At 40.0% G+C, this 26,799-nt stretch overlaps 1 protein-coding gene across 2 annotated transcripts; it reads left to right on the top strand.

Moving 5' to 3' along the window:
- Nucleotides 1-18,193: 18,193 nt before the first annotated feature.
- On the top strand, nt 18,194-24,466 carry slitrk5b (SLIT and NTRK-like family, member 5b). 2 transcript variants are annotated; one of them, XM_010743058.3, is made up of 2 exons: nt 18,194-18,465; nt 18,924-24,466. In XM_010743058.3, exon 2 carries the CDS (start codon nt 18,924-18,926, stop codon nt 21,567-21,569), a length of 2,646 nt encoding a protein of 881 aa, XP_010741360.3. In that variant the 5' UTR covers nt 18,194-18,465; the 3' UTR covers nt 21,570-24,466. The 2 variants fall into 2 exon arrangements, with proteins under 2 accessions (XP_010741360.3, XP_019129714.2); XM_019274169.2 differs by having other exon boundaries at nt 18,194-18,474.
- The last annotated feature ends 2,333 nt before the right edge of the window (nt 24,467-26,799 follow it).

Below are 26,799 nucleotides of genomic sequence, written 5' to 3'. Positions count from 1 at the left end.
GTTTTGGTGCTGGTATTGACACAATTCCAGACCTAGATGTCTCATCTCAGCAGGCAGCTCTGATGAGCTCATCTGCATAAGTTGAAATACTCTTTGAGAGGGAGATTGCGTGGGTCACAGCAACTCATCCCATTGAAAATACAGACAGAAACATCACATCATTTTATCTGTATCAGTCCCAGGGTTTCAGAACATGCGGGATGAAGACAGGTGAGCAGAATGTCAAGTAGAAGAGGGGCTGAGCCATTTGCGGCGACACTTACTCCTCCAATTTCCTACTATATCATTGTTTTACATCACAAGACTGTAAATCAGGTTAAACTTCCACTTCTTCCGTAATTATGCAAAATTTGCTTTGAAGCACACCCTTTTTCTTTTAATTAACACTGTAGCCACTACACTACAGCTGCTTGACAAAAAAGTGCTATGTTGTTGAGGAGAGCTGAATGCAGATTAAGGACCAGCGTGCAGTGCTGGATGAATATGACTTGTCTCTCAGAATGATTACAGTCACAGTGAAAGGGAATTACAGACAATGAAACTGATCTGTGTAATACCTCCATTCTTCTACATTTTACATACACAAATGATCTATTCAGATGAAAATGGAATGAGCAGTGTACCATTCAGTTGTGAAAAATTGACATGCTCACCCTGAGTACTTAAGCTTTTAATTCAATAATTCAATAACGCCGCCGATTAAGAGCTTGTCTTCCACCACCTCCACCAAATGCTATGGGAGATGGTTCCACTTGGCTGAGAACTGTTGGTAGGGAAACAACAGCAAACACATGAACAATATTGAGAGTGTAGTTTTTTTTTTTTTTTTTCCGTTTAAACTGAGAGATGTCGTTGAACACAGCTTGCATGCCTTCGGGGCAAACATATTAAAATGCTGCTTCTAGGTTTATTTGCATATTTGTTTTTAAAACGTAGGAAACAAACTAGCACATGAATAGCTAAAACTGTAGCCAATTAGCTAATGTAAATGTGACGCCTCTGCGTTTATCGTTAAAGAGGTGCTACTTTAGGAGTCACTTTGTATAATACACACAATTAATTATTTCATTTGGTATTCATTACCACGTGCATTCATTTTTAATGAAAGGATTTAAAGTGCACTAGGAACACTGATTGGTGCAGAATATTGTCATATTCCTTTTCTCACCAAAAAGAAAAAGTCTCCACATGACACGAGACAATAGACGACTAATAGGTCTGTTTCTTGTTGGATTACACCACTACGGCCAATAACTGGTTAGTGTTGCTCGATGTGAAACATGCAACAAGCAAGCCTCTGTCGGGAGGTATTAAAACCCACCCTCCAGCATCCTTAAAGCTACTTTACACATATATTAATTAATATTAATTTGTACAACACCAGAAGTGTAAAAACCATGTTTCTAAGGTAATCTACTCTAATTGGCTGGAGCCTCAAAATTAGCTCCTGTGTCTAACTCTTGACGAGAAAGCAGATAAACAGCCTGCAAAAGTATTAAATTGATATTTTTGATGACAGAGAAGTATATATTACAAAAACCTGAAAACCTTTTTTTCATTTTCTGTAACCTCTTGTCCTTACCAGTGTCGTAGGGGGGCAGGAGCCAATCCAAGTGGACACTGGGTGAGAGGCGGGGTACATCCTGGACATGTCGCCAGTTCATCACAGGGCTGTTTCACATTTCCTCCCCTGATATCTTATACTTTGGTTTATGAGCAGTTTTTTTATTAAAAAGAAATTCTAAATTCGGAAGAGAAAAGTATACACATAAAACCAGGCAGGATTTTACCAGACCTTGTTGACGTTACCTTGGGAAAAAATCTAGAGAAACATTGAGCATTGTGTTATTCAGCGATAATCCAATATAGCTTGTAGCGCTGGTGGAAGCCAAAAGCACAAATCTTCTTCGAAAATAGAGCTGTTATAATGACTAAAGCAAAAATACGCCGGTCAAAGGAGATGATTGTGAAAAGCTCCTGAAAACACACAGAGAAAAAGCGGTTAACCAAATTGATTAATGTGTTGTTGAGTTTCCACCGAGCACAGTGACATGGAAATAAATGTAAATGCCAACTTTCACTATTCAGTAATGATTTCCTTAATTTAGATTCAAAGTAGCACAGTGTTGAAGCAAACTGCACTTTCACAATTTATTTTCCCTTTGTGACCGTAGACAGACTTGACAGGGCAGTCTGGGAGGCTTTTGCAAAAATACTGTCCTTAAAACATTGTTTTGCTCGTGTTCTTAGTGGAGTATGACACTGTTGACTGTGTTTAGTTTCATTCAGACCCACGGGAATTAACACCCCTTTCATTGACCCCGTTTGACAAAGAAAAATCCTGACTACACAGCCATTTCATTTTGAGTGCTTGTTAAAAAAAAAAAAAAAAAAAAAAAAAGGTGTTACTTATGGCATTCTCCTCTGGGAGGAGTTCAAATACACACCAATCTGTCAATCATGATTAATGTTTAACGCCAAAAAAAGGATATAGCATGAGGGAACGATCCGGCAGGACTTCACACAGGTTTTCGGTATGTGTTACTGGGTCATGACACACTTTCCTCACTTTGAATTGGGCAAAAATAGTCCTCTACACGCCTTTTTAGTGACAAAGTGGGCCAATATCTGCATAAAGTGGAAAAAGCTAACGCGCTCTGTCATACGCTCAAAGGTCTTGAGTCTAAAAAGCTTCACCCTTTAAGTGCTTTGTCTGCCGTCACAAATAAGACGGAAAGGAAGAGGAAGGAGGAGAGACAGATAGAATAGAAACATTTCCAGCCTTTTTAGAATCAATAGACAGTTTATTGAATCAATACAGTTTGGTATAGTGAGAAACATGTCTGACAAAAATGGTAGATGTTGAATGGCATCAATTAAGTGTCATAGAGTATACAGGCAACAACCTTGGGCTTTTCACACAGAGTATGGGCTTCAGTACTATTTAGCTATTTAACTCAGTGAAGGCAACAGCACAGCTTCTGCGTGACGCATTGAATGTCCAGCTTTACATCTTGTATAGCTCTTATGGCTGTTACCAAGAGGAGTTCTCATTAGGATTTACTGTGACTTGGCTCTGCAGATAACAATGCAGCCACCTTGGCTGCTTTTGGCTTTAGTGTGAGTTAGTTGGTCCTTTTTAAAGTTTGCATTAGTTTGCATACATTAGCACATTAAATGCTTAAGTATTTTGAATGCGTACTTACATGCAGCCTGCTTTCAACCTACTTCAGTTCGTTATCAATTGCAAACGAAACATCTTACAGATCTACAGGGTCACGATGATTTTTTATTCCAGGGTCACTAATCATTGTGTTGCACTACAGTTGTGACTGTACAAAGCCTCTCTCTTTAGTGCACTCGAAGCACGACAGCAAACAAACAGAACAAACAAGCAAACGTGGATGAGAAGCAGTTTAAAGCATTTTCCACTGACATTCAAGCCGTTATAGACTCATGGTCCACGCAGGTGTTTTCACTTACTTTGGCTGATTAATCCTCGCCTGAGGACTGTGTGGGTGTGTTCAGGGTGCTAGACTGACATCTCCCTCACTCTCCTCTTTTATTGCACCTGTTATGCTCATTTACACCTTTATGATTATCAGTGCATGGAGTTGCAAAGCTCTGATATGCCAGAATAAGTGAACACACTTAGTTGCAATCAGTAAACGCACCATTTTTAAATATGTACCAATATAAATATAGATACAAAACATGTAATATAGATGAAAGAGAACTTGAATGGATTACCTGTCACAGACATGTTTCATATTTTATGTAAAATATGGGCAGATTATAGATGTGCCTGCACTGTTATGGGTAAATGAACAAACACATTTATCATTTTAATGATTATTTTCTTATTAAGTTTTCAACCCCTAAATTAACACTGGAATTCTAATTATTCCTGAGTTGCCTTTTCTTCCACTATCCTCAACAGTCTGCCCCAAAACAAACAGCCTTCTGCTTGTAGTGCAGCGTTTGCAGTAATTGGCTATTCTGATTTGTTTATTGTTAGTACATATGGATTTTCTATTCTACTGATGTGCCACAGTTTTGGGGGGCATTATAATGCTCGAGGAAAGAATGTTTATAGGGACGAGTAAGCCACATTTTTTATTATTACACGACACAGCTCAATCAATAAAACATTCAACATGTCACACTGTGACTAAAATCAAGTTTTCTGGGTCATCTGTTGGTTACAATTCAGCAAAAACAGTCCAACAGCATAAGACTTTTAAGTTCAACGCTTGCAGCAACTGGTAGCTGGTAGATTGTCTCACACACAGTCAGCTTTTTGGTGCACTAATACATAATCTGACTGTTAGTCTGGTTAGGGTGCATAGGTTAAACTGTTTTCATGCAATTTTCATACTCCCCTCAAATGGGAAACGCTGTTATCATAAATAAAGCATTTAAGAGAATATCCTTATCCAACTATCATGGTGTTTCACTCACAGACAGATCAGTCCGTTGGCATAAAAATATGAAAAGCAGCTGCCAGCTACCCCCCCTCCCTCTTCGAAAGAGCAAAAGTAGGTTAACCATAATGCTGTGCAAGTCGGGTAAATATCACAGCATGCCAAAATTCTTAAAGTCATAACGAGTGCATATGTCTATATGAGATATTATAGGCCAGTTACACATTGACCAGTTTAATTCTCAGTAACTGGGGAAGCAATGACAGTCAGACGAGGTTCATCAGCAGAGATTAGCACATGGCAAGCGTCATTGTTATCGCAGTGGATCATTGCGGTGTCCATAATTATGTGTAACCTATTCAGTCGTGACGCACAATACACACTTGAAGTATTGATTCATGCTGCCAGTCTTTTCATTTCCACCAGCAGCTGCTTGATGATGGAGTCTTGCAAAACGCAGTCGTCGAGCACAATGCAATTTCTGAATCCCACCGACTTGACATGGATGTCCTATGGTGTTGTTGTTCCACAAGCTCTGTGCATTCATAGAAGTGTTCATTATGGATGCCCGGTTAAGGTTACATTTCCACCCAGAACAGTCTAGAATATTTTAAGAAGTGATGCCAATTCTAATAATTTTGGCAGCCAGAAAAAAAATGCATGTAAAGAGTGTGGCCTTACACCGGGATAAAAATATGATTTGTTTAAAGAAGTGCATGACAAGGTGCCATGGCACTTGAGTGGATTAGTACAACCCCCTGGGAAATCATCCATTTTCAGCTCTTGCATGTGTCTGAATCTAATTGCATGCAATGGTATTATATCTTTCTTCTCAATCCTGTTCATCGTCACTATACCTTCTGAGAACCATAAGAAGAAATTAGTTTTCTGCAAAAGCCTACACACCCTTGAAAGTATTTATTAATGGACATCATACTCTTGTGTCAAGGGGGTTTCAGCTCATTTCTATCCCATCCTTTAAGATGCCTGGCTCTTTCTCCGTGCTTCTCCGTTTTCCTTTATGCTGCCAAAAACCTCATGAAGAACATCCGTCTGAGCCGAGAACAAAAGACGAAATGTAAGGGTCGATTTGCAGAAGATTCCGTGACCTCTGTGTTCATCCCACAGTGATAATAGTCCATAATTAAAGTCAGAAAGCTCAGTGCTTGCTTGGTGCTACATCTATGCTGATTAGAGGTTAAAAGGTCTACATAATGACCTGAATCTCAAATTTGTGCCCAGATGGAACCAATAAAAGAACAATCACACAAACTAGCTGACAGACAACCATGTCAAATGCTAGGTCATCAATCATTTGGCACATTTCTTTTTTTTTTAACACCATCCACACTTTGTTTTTTTTAAGGCAATAACTGCAAGTAGATTTGGATAAGTAAATGTTTGGATCAGCGGGAGCACGAGGATCAAAACTGTTTGTGTTGGAGTCGAAACACTGTTTGCAATATTGACCCCAGAGCTGCGACTACAGTGAGATTCGGCGTTGACAGTTGCTGCTTCTTGTCCATCTGGACCCGCTCTCCTTCCAGAAATTGTCACAGTTAAATGTAACATTTCTCAATTGAGTTTGCTTGCAAAATAATTGCATTGTCAGACATCCAAGGTCTGATCATATGAGGTCTGTTTACTGTTTACCTAAAGCCCAGAACAAAGCCCAAAAACAGAGGCAGCAAGACTAAAATGAACTGTGTCCCCGCCTCGCACATGCATGCTTTAACTGGCACCGACTGTGGACTCCTCGCATTAGACAGTGATGCAATACTTTCTGTCCAATCCACTCTTATTTCAATTCCCATTGCAGCCTGTCTGCAACAAGGACACACCATGTAACCCAGAAACAAACAAACAAACAAACAAAACAAACAAAAAAAAAGTTTGGAATATTATAACTTTGGTAAGATGGCTACATCCTGAAGGTCACTTATTTAACTGATGCTAAAAATATATTAATGGCATCTACCCAAAGCTTCACTGACTGAATGCGTCTGTCTCTACGAGCCCTGAACCCTTATCGCCAAATCCCGGGCAGGATTTCATGCAATTTGCGAAGGCAAATGTGTTCCTTTCACTGTCCCCTTCCCTGAAAACTCCACATGTTTGGATGAAAATGGCAGCCAAAGTGGAGTTTCATTCTGGCTTAGATGAGGTGAGGGAGCATTTACATTCCCTTGATCCCTTATTTTTTCTCCCTTTAGTGAGGGATATGAAACGTATCCATCCAGCATGACGTTTAAATCCCACAATCCAGCAGCTCTATGAACCTTTCTGCTGATCTAAACAAACGAACCATTTCACCGATTACACCCAAATCAAATAAAATTAATATACAGTTAATTGAATGTATTATTTATTTAGATTAAGTTTAATTGGATGGCCTGTCACCGGGGCGGAAAGTGTGACTGCCATGGCAGAGGTAGCAAACCTGTTTTCAGGTTATTGGAGTGGTCGACATGCTACCACAGCGCTCCACTGGATATGCACCAAAGGTACAATAAATGAGAAACTGAAACCATTTTGGGCAGCCTTGAACAAATTGAATGTTTATGAGGAGTTTCCTTTGGGGATTTAGTTCTTGCACCAGAGGGTGGAGTGATTGCGTGGGCTCTCGTCATCTTTTTTCACCCCCCCCCCCCCCCAATATTACAAAGACTTTTCCGTCATATGTGATCCTTTTCCTCCGTCATCTTGAGAAAGCAGATTAGAGCTGGATCTTTCCACTCTACAGTACAATGTTTCTTTTTGTTCCCCGTTCTCTTTCTCAGAACAGATTCTCCTCGACCTTGATGGAAACACGTCATAGTCAAGAAAATGTGCAGCAGAGAAAGTCGTGAAGAAACAGGAAATAAAGAAATAATCCAAAAAGAAACGTTGACATATAATGAAGTGAGAATGGTTGGAACTGACACCTGAATTGAATGTCATCTTTAAAATAGTGCGAGAGGAAGGACATGTGTGGAGAGCAATATCTCCTTCCTTTAAGGACAGTGCTGTTTTTCTCAGGCTGAAGGAAATAAAAGGGAACAGTGAAGAACCGCACATGGTAGATTCACTGCTGACTTCAGTGCAGCATCTGACAGCCACTTTAAGAACTTTATCTTAAGGCAGTTATGCATAGAGTGCAGATGTCTCAACCCTTTTCCAAGCGCCTGCCTTTGTTCTACTGGCCTCAACTCCACAATACATTTTCTAACATAGAGTTTCTTTTATAGCCCTTTCCGAGAAGCTGCATGCAATATGATAACTGTGGAGTTTTTTTTTTTTTCCTTTGTTTTGTTTCTGTCCAATATTCTTGGCTAGATCTAGTCACGTACTCCCTACTCAGACTTTATCACCTCATCTTTCCAACACTGAAATAAAACAGCAATTATTTTGTCAGCATTCAACAACTAACACTCCCATGAGGCTTTGATAGCACACTGATCCCTCAAACTTGTGGTTGTCCTCACACTCCCCAGGCCGAAATCCGATAGGAATAAGCGCCATAGTGCAGAGGGTAATTGGCCATTTCAGAGGAAGAACATTATTATAATATAATAATGTTGCATCTCATGACAAATTATGTCATGCAAAAAAAAAAAAAAAAGCTGCAAATTTTAACTTATCGGCTTTTCAATGCAGTCACACAATCCAGCACAAGAACGTTTATACAACTCTCAGAGTGCAAAATGCAAAATAATAGCCTACACAAAACACCCTCCCCCCCACGTCCGGTTCACCCTCTCATCCTCCCACACCACCTCGCTCATCACTCTTGCCTAAAGAATTCTAATGTCACAAACAACAAGAGGTAACGGGCTATAATTCACATACAATGCACATTTATGTTATGCATCATTTCCATCAGATAGCCTTCTGGCTGTGCATTGCGTCTCACATGTTTGCATTTCCCCCAGCCCTCGTGGAGAGGATGAGCAACAAGGAAGCAAAAGGCGAATACATTATCTGATGTCTGAGGCAACTTCTAAGTGAATTCCATTTTTATTTATCCGTCATGCTTCATGTGGGAATTTTGGAGACCCCCCCCCAGTCAATTCAAAGGAGGACAAATTCCAGAGTTTTACATGAAGGAAACACACAGCAACGCCAGCAGAGACAGAGAGACTAACTTATCATATGACAATGAATATCATGACAACAAATCCTCAAGAGGTGATAGATTCATTTGTCTCCTGGAGGTGTAGACCTTATATACGCCAATGTTATTCTGTATTTCACCTCAGTTGATGTGCTCACACATAGTATCTGTCAGGTTTTGTTTCCTGGACACCTTTATGCGCTCTAGAAAGTATTTCACATGAAAGTGATGATTAAAGGCTCACGTCTGTAAGGTGTGTGTGTGCAACCGCTATCTATCATTTGCCATAAATTGATGCTTCAACGACGAAGCCGCTGTTACCCCCAAAAGTCAAAAAGTTAACAAGACGTCTCCAGTATGTGACCTTGGTTTGTCCGAACAACCTTTGCTGACAAACCCGATGAGACATCTTGAGTGTTTGGGGTTATTCTGTGAATGAGAGTTCAATCATCACATCATTAATGGGCTTGGAGTGAGGCCAGTCATTCATGACACTGTGCTTTATAGCTTCGCCAGGAATCTCTGCGCTGAAATGAGAAGGGTTGTAGGTATTTTCTATGGGGCTATTTCCTGACCAGAGGGTGCCTTTGATTAATGGCTTTTTCCTTGCAAAAGCCATTTAGGTAATCCAAAAGAATAATATTCTCATGTCTTTGAAACCTTTAAATGAGCAGGTTGACCAGGAGACTGGGGCCTCCTTTTCTGGTCAATTAGTGTGCTAATTAATATTTATGGTTTTTGTCATCTGAAATGTTTTAAGGCAATTGCTCTGTCTTGCTGCTTTTTGTTCTTGTTTGCATTTGCATGATTTATTTCATACGAACTTGTGCATCTCTGCTGCTGCGATAATAGCCACATATGAATAGGTCTTAGATAACCAATAGATCCAGAGGGGTTATTTTGCATGATGATATTTATTCAGCTCTAGTGGTGCCTTATCCAACAAAAGCAATTTACAAGGCATATTGATCATAGACTGCTTTATTAGTTAAAAAAAATCATCTTTTATCAGCTAAGGATTCCTTTTTCCTCGGGAGAGCCCGAGTGTTGGCTGATCCTGATTTCTGTGTACTCACATTATTGTTTTCTGTTTTTATTTCTTTTGAACTTCACGCCTCCTATCACTCTCCAGACCATTGTAAGGCTTTATAGAAAGCCCTGCCCAAATCCATCTCAGTAAGTAAATATAACTGCTTCCCTTCAAAAGCCTGTTGAGTGCTTCTCTTGACTCGCATTGACTGGGCATTGCCTGAGAGGCTCAGCCCCGCGCTCCACACCACAAGTGTTAACGCCAATTAAACTCCTGGCACCACCCTGTCATTCTCCACATTCTGTGACATATGAGTGATAACACAGACCCTTACCTTCAGGTCTCATCTGACGCACATTAAATGGCACTAGGCCCCGGCGTTTCCTGACATTTGGTAGAAATCGATTGCAATTTAATCAGTGTGAGCATGCTGCTATCAGCCACGCTCGCACCAGCTGATTTTTTTTTGTGCTACCTGGGCTGAGCTCTCCGTGGAAGGGGGAAAAAAAACAACATTAAGAGCAATTTCAAACTCTAACAGTATGAAACTCTCATTAAAAAACACAGGTACGAAAAAAAACAAAAACAAGGCAAGATCCCAGCGTCAAAGTTGATAATAATAATCACAGATTTGATGTTCCTGTGAAAGCACATTTCCATTCAATTTGCACGCTATTAGATTTATTGTCTATTTGGAACACTCATTACTCCCTCTCTCCCTCTCTGTCTGTCTGTCTCAGTGTGTGTCTCCCCCTCTCCCTTCCTCTTTCCTTCTGGTGGTAAGTGCAATAATTATCCCATTATTCTTTGAAGTCTTCGCAAAATTCAAGGCCCCAAACATGTGAGTACATGGCCCTTTTAAGTATCTGCGGTCCTACGAGGTAGCCCACAGCTGGAATATTCTCTCTTTGAAATTCCAACGGGTCAAAATAAACCCCCGAAGAACATTGTTTTAGGGAAGAAAAAAGCGACGAGTGTGTTGTTTCCAGGAGCTTAAACGGTACACAAACCTTTTTCTTTGAGCAAAGGTGTACTGAGGCCAAAATTCAACTTCCAAAGATTATCTCTGAACTCGGTGGGGGCTTATTGAATCCTCATAACGCCACTATTGCTTACTCTTTTTTTTAAGAGACTGCACAAACACACACAGATGCCTCGAGGTAATCATAAATTCTAAAGTGTATAGAGCTCAGACGAACAGAATACGCTTTCAAGAGAGTGCTCGCTACCAATTTCTAAATGACTTAATAGGGTGATAATGTGTACAAATGAAAATTTGTCTCTATTTTAGGGAGACATTTAGTTGTATTGCCGGCTGCAGATTCTCACACATTCACACATGTGAAAGCACACACAAGTAATTATCCCCTCGTCCTTTGAATTTGCAATTAAGTATGCAGTACAGTCTGTCATCTTATACAGAAAATTCAGGCAAAATGAATACCGGCATATGATCCTATTTCTATGCATATCCAGATGAAATATTGATTATGAATGGCAGCAAGAAACCCGCGCTATTAGGTGGAATAACATTTCACAAACATGCACTCTCACCTTAATTGAGTAGAGACATTAATACATCAGTGATGTACAACTATCTGAGTCCTGCCTGCCACTAGGTATTACTCTGGGTTACTGCCTAAGGCTATACAAATATGAGCTGAAAATAAAAGCGACTCCACAACTGTTTGTATGGTGGATGGTCTTGATAAACGTGATAGAAATACTCAAGCTGTTTATGTTGTCTCAGCCTGTGCTCTTCACTGCTTTATAACAAAATCCACACGGGAGCCGGGAGAGAGGTGATGGTCAGCTGAATGATCATCGCTGGTGCGGAACAGGGACATAACACACCGAGCAACAGCAACACATGTTGGGACTTGCATGCAAACATGCACAAACTCTTAAGCGTACAGTGACACACAGTCAACATGACACAGCATGCATGTGAATGTACACACTGTGAGCTAATTATCATATGTAAACAAACGCGTGACAATATGCCTCCCATTAGAAAACCATGAGTGGAACACGTGCAGGCCCCATAACTTATTTAATACAGAATCAGTGCAGTGTAAGTTGAATATGATGGCTGCAAATGATCACCCGAAAAGATGTGTGCAGAGGCTGTCATTAAAGGCACAATGTTTGTTACCGTGGCAACATCACAGAGGCCTTCATTTTTTTTTTTTTTTCAACAATGTGGTTGTGAACGATCAACGTTGCACCCAATCCCCCTGAGAATTAAAGGCACATAGCTAAATAAAGCCTTGCTACCCTGCTGCCACACTTTTACAATCCAACTGTTTGTCTCCTCTCTGTAGGGAATTCTGTAACAACCTGTTTCTGTGGGGAAAAGTAGGCAAAGTCACAAACACTCGACAATCAAAGTAGCACCGTGTCAGCCAGAATTTAATTTAAAAACAATTACTCCAAAGACAAAATGACAAAAAACTGTCAAATTTTTTTGATTGTGACACATGTAGGTCGCAGTAATTGAACAACAACATGACGTGGCTATGAGTCTGTTCACTCTCTTTTCTGATTTAACACGACACCCCAGCTGACATATTCTTTCTTTTCTTGCCGTTTCATTTAATGTCCTCGGTCTGGCTTGGTTAAACGTAACTAAGTTCAACTCCCCACACAGTTACTTTTCCATTATGTTCCACAACGACCTCTCTGACCAAGGTAATTACCTCGGCTCTTGAGTCATCGGAGTCAGAGATAAAGCCCGCAGAGATTTTTGTGCATCAGATTAGCAGTGTGGTTTTTGCAGTCCTCAGAGAGCTGGGGCACAGTTGTTCATTCTAGACTTGCATGATGCATTTTGCTTGTTTGTTTTTGTTTATTTTTTTTTGTTCATTAGCATTTGATCTGTCAGCCAAAAAAAAAAAAAAGAAGACATCTTTAGTTTGCAGGAGAGTCTTGTCAGCATGAGGAACTGAGATAAGGTGAATGTAGTATTTAATTAAGAGAGTAGGAAGCCCTCCTGGTATCTGGCTACATACAGGCAGCACACGGCAATTGACCTTAGTGATCATGTCAAGACTTTATCTTGCTCCCATCAGCCCCAAGCAGGAGTTGTGAAGACAGTAAATGGCTACACTCAGACAGCCTTTTGATTTCCACAACAAGAGCGTGTAGTATTTTCTGGTTTTGGGTATTTTTCAGCAAAGTGAGGTGACATTACTTTATGCATAGTGTTTCTAAAACAGGCCTGCTTAAACGCTAATTAATGTGTGTCATGTTATTTTCCTAGTCCAGCCAAATTAACTTTTTTGCCACTTCAAAAAATGAAATGAAATAAATTGGACAGAATTCATTATCAAATTAAAAGAGAATATTTACCCGAGATGTGCTGCTAGTTTATGACAGACTTGAGGGGAAATGCACTCTGGCCAGAATCTAAAATGGGCTCCTTTTGAACAATAAACACCACGAGCTTCAAATAAATAAAAAAAACCACCCTAAGCTTCATATCAGAGCATCAAGATTTGCATTAAACATTTAGTCGTTTGACAGTTTTTGGAGTTGGTCCAAAAGCACTGAATTAGTGAATCAGTGAGTTCTGGTTTGACATATTCAGTCCAAATTAGTTTCGTGTTTATTCCAGCTGTGACTCATTAAATGTCCCTTATCCTTCACCTAGAGAGGAACAACAAAAGAAGGAGCATGGGAGGGAGTAAACAACATTCTTTCCTGAGGCAGCAGTGACCCCTTGAGGTTTGAGGTAAAATTACATATCATTTTCTGGATCACTTGGGCTGGGTTCGGGTTAACTAAAAGGAAATTGCCCAGTGATATCATATACTTATATAATTCTAATAACAAGAGTAAGGAAAAAATAATGAGAATTAAATATAAAAGTAAGAAAATAAAGAAATATGAAAAAGAAACAACAACAGACATTTGATTAGTGATGAAAGAAGAGTGAAAACAGTAACACCACAGTGTAAAAACACAGTCCTGCATTCAAAACCTTACTGTAAATGTATGAAATGATTAGCCTCGAAGCATTTTAATGTACCAAAAGTACTCATGTGGAATGGCCCATTTCAAAATGATATATTAATGGATTATAGTTACTGATGCATAAATGTGTTTATCACTTTAATGTTGCAGCTGGTGGTAAGGGTACCTCTATTACTTTATATACAGCTGGGTAGCTAAACCTAAAATAATATATTAACATTTATTAGATGATTTGTATTTGGTATTAATAATATAAATCTAAAAAATGTAACTAAAGCTGTAAAAAGTCCAATATCTGCCTCAAAACAACGGAAATATAAAGTAGCATAAAATGGAAACTCTCAAGCTCTTCCAAATTATACTTCAGTATAACACTTGAACAAATGCATCAATGTGTTTTCTGTGAAAATGTATTTCATATTTAACTATATTTTCCCCCTCTGAGTCATTACACACTTGCAGCTGTTGGAGTGAAGCACTCATCAGTACGACAGCTCCATCTCTTTGTCATTCAGCAAGAGGTCACATTTAACCGCGGTGAGACACTTTCATTTTCTTTCAGTTTGACCTTATCTTCATCGCCGTCATCATCATCACACTCAAGGACGCCAGCAGTTTCTCTCCTATTGTTAGTCATAATTTAATTTTAACCCTGGAACTTGAGATGTATTCTTACCTCTTCAGCAGGCTTAGTCTTTATTCTTTATACCACACCTCAATGGTTAGGGTCATAAAAGTGAATCAAGTTAAAAGAAATCAGGTTTTTCTTTTGCCTGTTTCTTCCAAGTGCAACTGTGATGAAATTCTGATTCTGATTCTTATCTTTCCAGCCAATTATTCAGAGACACAGCACCGGCAAGGCTGACTTTTAATTGCAAACAGCCTTGTCTTTGTCATACAGATCAACTATAATATAAACAAATCAGTCATTTGATTTTTGTAGGAGTATTCATGACTTTCGTGAGGAGAAACTGTGTTTCTTTCCAGGCAGAGAGGGTAATGAGATGAATTGTCTACCGGATCTCATGTGCTCATACATATGGATACATCTGATTAACCACCAATTACACTCAGATACAATCCTCACTTGTCTTTTATCTCCACTTTCTGCTTTTGTATTACTTAATTTTCACCAACAGGTGGTGCCATAGCAGCTAGTAAAAAAACAAAAACAAAACAAAGGCTCTGATTATGTTCCATGTTTACAGCAGTGGTGTCCAAACTGGGGTTCATGGGACCACCAGCGTTCACTTGAAACACTTCCAGGAGGTCTCAGGCAAAATGTGAGGAGAGCTACAGGTTAATATCGCTTTAATTTCACTGACTGGGAAGGATGAAGGACTTTCAATGACGCCGTCGCCACTCACATCATCAACAGTCAGCACAAGACAAAGCTTCTTCTCAGGCGTTAATGGGCATCCACAGTTAGATGAGTATCTATCAGCGGGCTCTTGATATAAAAACGTTATGGTCTTGAGTATGTGGAATTATGGCTACAATAAAATAAGAAAAACTTTATAGATCCCTGAAGGGTAAGTTAAAGTGACACGGCAGTGCTACAGCAGTCTAGGGGGGTGGGTGGGGGGACAATGAGATATATTATAGGTCATATAGGCATATATAGCATGAAATCCATTGTCGTCAAGTTTATTTGTATCAGCTAATATACATCAGCAACACTGCCTGACTCATCTCATGGGGGAAAATGTTCATGGATAACAGACTACATTAGATAAACAATATGTAATAAACCTAATTTGAAAGAACGGCAAAGCAGCATGTACGTTTGAGCATAATAACAGTGGACATGTATTAATAGTTAAAAAAATGTGATTACAGCTGATTTTCTGAGGATTATTATGGTCTACTGAGAACAGCGAAGACGAAGTGTAGATCTTATAGCAGCAGAGATGAAAAACATATTGCAGCTGTGCCCTGGAGCTACGTGCCATAGAGAGAAAGCTGCCCTGGGCACTTAGGGATCCATGTGGGGGGTGAGAGGTGTCATCCATGATGGCTCATAATATGGCCATCATCTTTTTCTCCCTCATCTCCTCAAGGGAGACTGGAGATACCCTGGGAGGGATGTTCTCTGACTGCCTGCTGTTAGATTTCTTGTAGCCAAAGATGTTTTTCATGCTCCTACAAACTCGCTCATATTTTTCGGCTGCGGTCTGTGCTCTGTCTTCTTCCTCTTGTAACAGCTTTTGCCCTTCCTGATCTTCCTCTTCTGCTTCTTCTGTACCCAGGTCTTCTTTGCCCCCCTTCTTTTTTTTGTCATTCAGTAAAAAGCCTTTAGTTCTAGGATCCAGGATTTGTTGGAAAAACACTGCACCTCCCTGGTGGACACATTTTTCAAAGATGCATGATGCAATATGTCAGGCTGTCTGCAATGCCCTCCCCTTGATAACCCAGATACTTCTAGACAGGTTTGCAAATACGGTTTTAATTGCCCAGCAAGGTTCAGGTGCAGGTGATGTTGATTTTCTCCCTTTTTTCAATATTACCTTAACTCATAAGTAGATCACTTAAGGCCAGATGCTTAAAATAATACTACAAAAGTAACCCCGCATAATGACATAATAACCTTAAAAAGCTCTGCGCCGTCTAGTTGCTGGCTGTTTGAAATCATTTCTAATGCTACAAAGGCCTGCGAGAGACAGTAATGTTCCTGCCAGACAATAGCAGAACAGTTCACTAGGATGCAGAGTGTTCTTGTATGCTCCAGCTGGACACAGTTGACAAAGTGCGATGCGCCATCTGTAAGGAACATGTATATCGGAGGCACTACCCATCATCCACTGTGGCACAGCTCCAACTCCATTTGTGTATTTCTGACCTTGGAGCACATAATTGTTAGTCATCATCATTTTCTTCCAGTCATTTGTTATGCTGATTCCCCTTTTTTTTTTTTTTTTTTTTTTTCCGCGTGAATGTGTGTGTGTGTGTCTGTGTGTGCTGGAGAGAGTGTCGTCTTCTGCTCCCAGTTGGAGAAGATTATGTTCAGTGTCATGGAAGACTTGGAGGGAGATATTAAATGAGGCTCTTATCATGCATCGCCTGTGCGTGCCTCATGTTCCCTCCTGCACACTGTAACCGCAGATAAACAGGAATTATCATACAGCAGGGAGATTCGAACATATGCGAGAACATGAAAAATGCAAAGGCAGAAAAAAGTTAAGGAAAGAATATTTCATTAATATTCAAAAAATAATAATAACCCTCTGATTCAGATATTTGTGGTGACGGCTATTTTAGTGAAATAAGACATATAAGCCAACTGCATAATTTGATTATCATATTGCAACAAACATAAATGCTAATTTATGCAGGAATAGTGGTGGAATGATGGGGGTTCACTAATGCTGAGGGTCTAGCCCAGTATGCAGTGCAACTCTCTGTAGGCTGAGGAAACAGAAGCACAAATGAAGTGCATGCAGCCTTCATACTCTTCATATGAGCCACAGGCAGTGTCCCCGATGTGCCTGCTTTCCTCCCATGTGAGCAAGAGCCAAGTGGAGGGGATGATGGATATAGCTCCATGAGCATACAGAGATATACGATACTTGACATGTTTCCACATGAGTGCCGCCACATCTGGTTGAGAGGAGCACGACGGGTCCTTTTTCTTTTACCTTTTGCCCTGTCACTAAACTCTAAACACACATTTGGTATGCAAGCCCGTGCCACCAGCTAAGAGGCCGTGTCTGATAAATTAAAACGGGAGGACTGAATAATTCACTTTAATTTTTTCTATCACGGCGAGAAGTCGTGCCAGATCTGTTTGGTTTTCATCAAGACCAGGTGAAAACACACTCAGCGAGGCAGATGAGTCATACTCAGGAGTGTGACTCAGAGTTTACTATTTCATTTTGATAAAGCACCACATTTCAGTTCTTTTTAAAACATTTTTTTAAAGTCTTCTGCCGGTCACAGGTTGATCAATACACATCCAACCATGACAAAGTCCTAGTGTGTTCATGCATTATGCAGTGGGTGATTATTAAGGCTGTTCTGCACAGTGTACATGTAAGCACTTTAGTGCTGCTTTTGAGGAGCTGATATGAGATCAGTTGGTTTCTTAGACTGGACAAAAGTCTCGCAAATTCAACAACCTCTGACCTCTGACTGGCAGAAGTGACATGAACAGAAAGTCTGCTCAGCCAGCCGGATAAGTCAGGAACCTTATGCACTGTGACTTCAGCTTCCTTCAGGTGAGATGTCCAAAAATAACAGCTGGCATGTAAACACTGCACACCAATGTGATGCTGGAAAGACTGTCACCAATCACTGTCACCAGTGTTATAGGCGCACCTCGAGCTATCCCAACCCTACAGGCTGGGGACAACACAAGCTGATGACATCCTGGTGAAGGTTTGTCTAGTTTTTTTTCTTCTCAGGATGTATAACACGATAAGCGGTTTAACAGGCGGTGAATTATTGATATATTTTTGGGGGGACATCTTTTGCGTAGGTAGGTCAACATTTTCTTTTTTTAATTTTTTTTTATTTTGGTAGAGGGGGTGGATGTATCTCAGTATGATGCTCCAGTGAGCTGATTCTTTGTGCATGAAATGACTTGACATGCTCCCGACCACCGAGTGTGCGTGCATGCGCCTGCGTGCGTGCGTGCGTGCGTGCGTGAGAGAGAGAGAGAGAGAGAGAGAGAGAGAGAGAGAGAGAGAGTAAGCAACTTTGTTACCAGGCATAGCTGTGTCTCCTCCGGCACAGCTTGGTAAAAAAAAAAAAAGAGAGAGAGAGAGAGAGCATTTGGCAGTTATGGTTGATCAGCGTTTCTTTCATCCTCTCCGGTGCATTAAAGACGACGAACGCGCTCCCGTTAAATAGATCCCTCTGTTTCATTTCTGACGGATTAAAAATAATAATAAAAAAAAAAAAAAAAGATGCGCTGAAACACATGACGAGCCCACATCTTCATCAATGTGCGTGAGGTATGTATTTCTAAGCATGGAGTTAGACAAGAAATGTCTTCTGTCTGACAAGGCGTGCACTGTGATGGAGGGATTCCTCTTGTGATTTGCATGGCTTTCAATTCAAAACCACTATTTGATTGCATTTTTCATTGTCTTAACAAGCGAATGCGATATGGCTTACTCCCCTTACAGCGGATTTAGTCCATTGTTTTGTGCTCATGCTTTGCTTTGACCTTGCTTTCTTTTTTTTGTTGTTGTTGTGTGTGTGTTGTGTTATTTTCATAGCTTGAAGGAGTTGCTTTCTGTTCAAGCCATTTTAAAATCAGCAGCCAGAAGTTACCTCTGGGTTCACAGCAAATGAAGCTTTGGCTCATGCAGGCTACAGCTTGTTGTGTGTGAAAGTTGCTTTCATGTCTTTGCAAGTCTGTTTTCACATCACCCTGTTGTGTGTGTGTTTTGTTTTCTAGATGACATTGAGGACTGTGAGCTCGGCCGTCATTCGCAGGAAAATGCATTTTTGGATTTTGTATGTTTTCCTAAGTGCAACATCAGTATGCACTGCTGAGATGTTTGGCACTTATGGAGAAATATGTCAAAGACTGTGTGCCTGCGAGGAGAGAGAGGGGATACTTACAGTGAGCTGTGAAAGCAGAGGAATTGAAAGTGTCTCAGACATAAACCCAGTGTACTTCTCCCAGTATCATCTGCTGCTCACAGGGAACCTTTTGAAAAAGCTATCTGCCAATGATTTTGTTGAGTACAACGGACTTACAATCTTACACCTGGGAAATAATGACATATCCGAGGTTGAATCGGGAGCTTTTAATGGACTTCAGGGATTAAAACGATTACATCTCAACAATAACAAAATTGATGCCTTGAAGGAAGAGTTTTTCTTTGGCCTTGAAAGTTTGGAGTATCTACAAATTGATTACAATTATATCACTCATGTGGCGCCAAATGCCTTCAGCAGACTTCGACATCTGGAGGTCCTGATTCTAAATGACAACTTAATATCTTCTTTGCCTGTGAACATTTTCCAGTATGTACCACTGACTCATTTGGACTTAAGGGGGAATCAGCTCAAAGTGCTCCCCTACTCAGGTCTGCTGGAGCACATGAATAACGTCGTGGAGTTACAGCTGGAGGAGAATCCGTGGAACTGTTCCTGTGAGTTGATTGCCCTTAAAACCTGGCTGGAGAGCATTTCATACACAGCTTTAGTCGGCGATGTTGTTTGCGAGTTCCCTTTTCGACTTCACGGGAGAGATCTTGATGAGGTTTCCAAACAAGAGTTATGCCCGAGGAGAGCCATCGCTGAATATGAGATGCCACCCCTGCCACATCTGAGCACCGATGCATACTATAGGACCACGCCAGCTCCAGTGACATCCTCCTTCACCTCATCTGGAATTGCACGATCCTCATCTAGACCCACTAAGGGACCTCGCCAGTCAGGCAAATTGAAATCAAGACCTACTTCTCGCACCCCGTCCAATAAACCACAAAATTATGGCCAAATTGTTTCATATCAAACCAAATCCCCTGTGCCTTTAGATTGCCCAACCGCCTGCACCTGCAATCTTCAGATTTCAGACCTTGGCCTGAACGTGAACTGTCAGGAGCGAAAGATTGAGCATATCTCTGACTTAAATCCCAAACCTTATAATCCCAAAAAGATGTATCTAACAGGGAATTATATTCCTGTGGTGCGTCGATCAGATTTTATCGAGGCGACTGGTTTAGATTTGCTTCATCTTGGTAACAATCGAATAGCTCGCATACATGACAGAGCCTTTGGCGATTTGACACATCTAAGAAGACTATACCTTAATGGAAATCTGATTGACCATCTTACAGCTAATATGTTTTATGGATTGGAGACCCTACAGTTCTTATATTTAGAATACAATGTCATTAAAGAGGTTGCCTTCGACACCTTTCAGCATGTACCCAAACTTCAGCTTCTTTTCCTGAACAATAACCTCTTAAAAACGTTACCAGTGGGAACATTTAAAGGCCTGAATTTAGCCAGACTGAATCTTCGCAACAACCATCTGCGATATCTGCCGGTCAGCGGGGTGCTGGATCAGCTTACAGCACTGGTGCAAGTTGATTTGTTCGAGAATCCCTGGGATTGCTCTTGTAGCATACTGGAGCTGAAGATGTGGCTGGAGCAGCTTAGCACAGGCACAGTTGTAAACAATGTCATCTGTGGCTCGCCTAAAAGGCTAGCTGGGGAAGATATGAGATACATTAAGACATCTAATTTCTGCCCTAATAACTCTGATATACTAGCCTCCATGATCCCACCCTCTGAAGAATCTTTTCCTGGCAGCACCATCACCATAGAAACATCCCTGGACTCTGACACAGAATACAGCGCCATTCCTTTATCTGTGATGATTCTTGCCCTTCTCCTTATATTCATTGTGTCTGTGTTTGTGGCTGCAGGATTGTTCGTGGCAATGAAAAAGAGACGCCAAAAGAGTCAAAACAAGCAAAATAACTCCATGAATGCTTGCATTAGCTCGCTCAACATGGAATATGGTCTTTACAAAAAGGGATCCATTCCCAAAGTCAGAACATCTGCTGGGCATGTATATGAGTACATCCCACCTCCTACAGAACCCACATGCAGAACTACAGCTCACACCCCGACAGACAGCAAATCAGTGGATGGATTTAGAGACTTTGATGAGTTGAGCGGTGCTTTTCTGGGTAACTCGGATGAAGAAGCAGCCAGTAATGTAATAAGCTCGGAATACAGTGCCACAACTCCAGAGCCTCTTAACAAGCCCACCACCCCTCACCGAGACGATCTGTGCTACTACAGAGATGTGCTTGAGCCCGACAAGCATGCACACTACAGCAATACGTTACCATGCAAGCATACGGCGCATTCATCCAGTCAGTATACCTCAGACTATGATGCAAGGCATCAATATGTGCAGCCAGAGAGAATACAACAGACAATACTCTATTGCACAGCACCAAGTACTGTCTATGTGGAGCCCAACAGGAGCGAGTACTGGGAACTGAAAGCAAAGCTTCATGTTGACCCTGATTACCTTGAGGTTCTTGAAAAACGAACAACATTTACACAGTTTTAAAGAGACTTGGCCCCTGGACAGATGGATTAATGCAATGTATCCGTCTTAATCAGGAATGAGTTTAAAAAAAACATGCTTAACTATCACCTTTATTAGTGCAGAGCATTGTGAGCTACAGTATGCATTTCTGGGAATCATGCTTTACAGGATCGAACATGAAAGAGGAACATTACTCATTTTAAAATATCACTTAACCCGTCATCTCTGTGGTGTTTAACATTTTTGTTTTGAATTTGTAAATATGAAGAAGCAACCAGAGATTCAGGGCTCTTATGACTCATCCCATCATGAAATACATTCTGGAGGTGTTTCATATTGACAATAATGTGAGACTGAGCTTTTGCTCTCAAAATTAGATGCATTTTATGAGTGGTAATGAACCGTGCGGATGATATGTTTTTATCCCAAAATGAACAAGTTTTTTTTTGTGACCGTATATGGCTCCCAGTTCTGTCTTTTTAAATGTATTCAAGACAAAACTCAAACAAAATATATTAGACTAAATCAAATTTATCTATAAACATGAATTTCATCAGCCTGTAAGCGTTGACAAAAGTCGTACAGCCTACGCATTTCTTAGGAAATTGTGCTCCAGTGAAAAGTGTGTCAGACACATTTAGAAGTGGTTTCACCTCCAGTGTGCACTGCTCTCGGATGATTATATCAAATGCATACAATCATCAAACAAATTCAAATGCAATATCGCAAAGCACAGAATATGAGGCCAGTGAATCTCTGTCATCTTGTTGCAGAAGCTTGCAGATTTGGGAGAGGATAACTAATGTACCCTAAAAATATACTGAGCTGACATACTGTAGTACATGTACTGTAGGGTAATCTGTGAAAGTTGGTGGTGTTTCCTCAGAGCCTCCCTGTCTCCAAACCAACTGCACTTGTGGATTATGGTCACATGTTGCACTTGTATTGAGTTAAATATTAATGTATTGTAACTGTACTCAGAAATGTTGTAACTAAAATATTATAATCACAACTGTATTCAGATGTATTGCAACTGGAAGAAAATGAGCTTTAACTGCAGGTTTGTAACATATGTCACCGGCAATTTACATGAACATATAATACACTTGTTGGAAATAGATGAATTGCAATGAGATATTCATTTGAATATAATTTGAGAACCAAAGCATTTCCCATAAAAATCAGCTCATCGTATATGCAAAGTTTTACATTCGGGGGGCTACACCAAAGCACAGCCCTGTGCTTTATTGTACCCTTACAACCTTTTTAGTTTTCCTAATCATATGTGTGAATACACTGACAAAAAATGTCTTTCAGTTGCAATACATTTGAGTAGATTTGCAATACAGTAAGAGTCTATAATGTTTCTCTTCATACTTCTGTTTGAAAAGCAACTATCGGATCTGTTGGCCCGAGGCCAATTTAAAAACATATATTATGACTATTTTTATAGAAACGAATATTTCTTTTCTTTCTTTTTTTTTTCTTTTACAAAAAAATGCACTATTGACTTCTATAGGTCAACATTGATGTCACTTTCTAAAATGCACAAAATGGTAACATGTGCATATAGCCATAGGAGTAGGTTTTAACAACTGCATACATAAAGGTCAAACTCATGTTAAGAAATCTTGCACTATGCATAGATATCAAGTATACTTGGACAATCCGTTTAAAATGCAGCTCATCCCCTCGGTCACCAACACTTATGATATTTAATATCATCACATCCCATAAATGGTTATTTGAAATTTAACAGGCATGAATATTCAGAGGTACTTTTGTACCACATTTTGGATAATTAAGTTTTTCTAAAACTTCATATATTTTTAATTAATGTGTTTTTAGAGGAATACTGAGTGGATTTGTGTGTTTTGCATTCTAACGAGAAGCACTGTCTCATTACTTGGCATTGTTTGTTTCATCTCTTTGGTGCGGGGTCGTATGAAATCTGGCAATTTGACTGCAATTAGCAGCCTCTGTTGCTCTCCTTTTAAGGAGGTATTGATGGGTAGTGTAACAAATGTGCAAAAGTCTGCAAGAGCTTTTAGCCATTAAGGCTGAAAGGCACAACAAAACGAATGCCGTTTCTGAATGGTCGTCTTTGTGCATAAAAAAAGGTCCTGTGCTGTATAGCAAAATAAGCACATCATCCAGTCTTAATGCAGTCTAACCAATTTTTGGGTCAATAGTGTAAGCCCTTAAATCTGACTTTCCCCTTAAGAGTTTAACACACAGAGTAAATTCACATTATATGCAGTTTTATGCACTGAACCTGTCATCTTAAGTCAGCTCATTAGAGGACATGGTGTATGTGGACCCTGTCTAAACGTCACCATGTATTACACTGCAGCATTAGTCATGCTGTTTATCAAGTATACAGTCTTAGTTTGTTGCCTTTCACATGTTCAGAGGCATTTCATGGTTATTTTCTGTTCTTTGGAAGTTCAACAGAACAAACAAAATCTACACAGTGAAGCATGATGTGAACCTGCACAGGTTTGTACTTTGTTACGGGTAGGATTTTCTTAATCGATATATTGCTGTGAAGTTAGTGGTGAAAAACACTGTAAACCTGCAAACATGCACAGACGGATGCACACAATCAAAAATGTTTTTTTTTTCTTTATTGTGAACAGTCATAGCCATCGTTGAGTTAACTTTTTTTTTTTTCAGTTCTCAAGTTGCTCATTATTTTTTAAATGTGTTTGTACAGCCAAACTAATGCAACCGGGGAGAAGATAGCACAAACAATTGTCTGCATTTGGAGGAAAAAAAACACTTTCAGTTTATAAGAATCCTGCAATGTGTGATGGAACACAACATTTACTGTATATAACAATTTATGATATGTTTTTTTCTCTTTCTGCTTTTTGTAATCGATGACCAAATGCGGATGTTTGTCACATGTGAGCCTACAAGTATAAATGTTAAATTGAATTGTGACTGTCCTGTGTAATATGTGCGAATGTTTCATTTGCAAAGAAGAGGTCCGGTTAGCGTCTCATTCTTATCCCAGTTTTTATGTTTGCTTTTATTTTTCTTTTGTTCTGGTTTTCAGATGAAACGGTGATTTTCTATATATGTCAACCTCTGATTTGTAAATAGAACACTTCATCAGCATTTCCATGCGAACTCGCAGCGGCTCTGAAAAGCAAAAACACAGTACGACTAGGAATATGTGGGGTAAATATATCTACAATGTGCTGTTTCTTTAGTTGTTAGCTAATGAATAAAAGATATGCATTCATTTGGTATATACTTGCTTCTGTGTTCCTTTCACTCTCTAAAGCATGGTGTGTCCAATAAATGTCATAGTGCACAGAGAGGACAGATTTTAAATTGTTGCACAAAACCCCATTGGCTTTCTTCAGAACATTACTAAAATTACAATATCCATCTCAAATGTTTGGATCAAGCCATTGTCATGGTTTCAATTAAGCAAATGGGAAATAACGAAAAGGGCTCTGTTGCATAACCAACATTAAGATGGCATAGTTAGTACTTTATGATGCCTTAGTTTTACTCAGTATCACCCAAAGACATTTTGACTAATGAACTTAAATGACCAATTCTCTCATGTATAAATGAAACGATGCCCAAAGTGTTCAAACAGCAGAACAGGCTGAGGGCAAAAAGACAAAATATTAAGTTGGAGTTTCTTGTACACTTCGAATCCAAAACGTTTGATCTCGAGCCTCTCATGGCAACAAGACGGTGTATTTGTTCGTGTCAGCTGATGTGTGTAAAGCTGGAATAAGGACATAAGACCTCACTGTAAAGCTGCAATACGTACACATCTGCATACACATGCTCGCAGACACTCGCAGAGAAACTATATTCTTAGCAGACATTGCTTTCTGGAAGCCCAGTAACCATGGAAACATCCAATTACCTGACACAGAAAAAAAAACAATTCTAGAGCGAGAGATACTACGCCGGCACAGTGAGTGAACTATAATTTGTAACTCAGCTTTTTAGACATTTATGTGATTACTGTACAGTGCACGTCTTTAAATTGTACACACTGCATTTGAAAGACCAAAGATGACTCGCGTGGAATCACATCTCTTAGGCGCGAGTGACAAACACAGGATCTGTGTCTGAAACGTGTCGATTTTAATAAAACAACTAACCGCTGTGAATCATCTTTTTGACTCATCTGTTTGTCAGATTAATGGTGTAATGTTGCTCAGCTGCTTGAAGAACCCCAATTTTGCTTGGGAGATGGAAATTAGGGCACATCTACATTATGTAAGCTCGAAGAGATGTGTCAGGCAGTGTGAAGACAGCAAATGACTGTAAGCATCCACCAAAGGGAAAACCTTTACTATCTGCTTACATCGGGCAGACAAACACAAGAGAAATACCACTGAGTCAAACCCCCTTGATATCTCTGCTGCCTCTCTTTCTTCCATACTGGAGATCAGAATAGAAGCTCACATCTGGCAACATATCTCAAACTATGTTTCTGTCCCTGAAGCCTTTTCATTCTTGTGTTTCTCCGTTCAGCAATGCTCCGTTCCTCTCTTTCTCACTTTGTGTGTGTGTGTGTATGTGCTTGAATGTGTGTTCGAGTGCATAAATTATTGACTCTGAGTGTATTCATGCTCGCCTCGAGGACTTCAGCCAAGCAATGTAGCAAGACCTTTATCCTCTCTTTACGTCCTCCCAACATTTTTCTTTCGATAAACCTTCACACAGTCCGCCAGTGAAGAAATGGGCTTCAGTAATAATTGATGCGTTACATCTTGAACATAAACTGTCATTTATCTGTGTCCAGTGTGCTTATGTGCACATGTCGTGGTAATCTCCATTGTTTTAGATTACATGCTGCTGGGGTACAGTCAGAGTGGTGTTTACAGACCCAGAGTGGGGGGATTTGGATTTAGGATGTGCTAAAGTTTGCCAGTATATTTGCAACAACTGAAAACAGTATGTGCGATAGACACTAATATTTATGAGGGCTGATCCAGGCTTATGACTACCAACCTGAGAAAAGTGACAAAATCCTTCTTCATCCTCCCTTTTATAGCTCTCGACACTAAACGTGCGAATGATATTTCACATCAGGAAGAAAGGCGAGATAAAATGTCTTATGAATATAACAAACTGATGCTGAGGCTTTCATAGCTCTTGAGTGCTTTGTATTACGATGCCAGACTGATGACTGTATGCCTGCAACATAATTCTCTGAGATTTCCTGCCAATATTCATACAAATTAATGATATCCTTCAATTCAGGATTAGC

Source organism: Larimichthys crocea, chromosome XVIII, assembly GCF_000972845.2.
Source record: "Larimichthys crocea isolate SSNF chromosome XVIII, L_crocea_2.0, whole genome shotgun sequence".
Taxonomy (NCBI): Eukaryota; Metazoa; Chordata; class Actinopteri; family Sciaenidae; genus Larimichthys; species Larimichthys crocea.
This window is presented reverse-complemented; position numbering and strand designations above follow the sequence as displayed.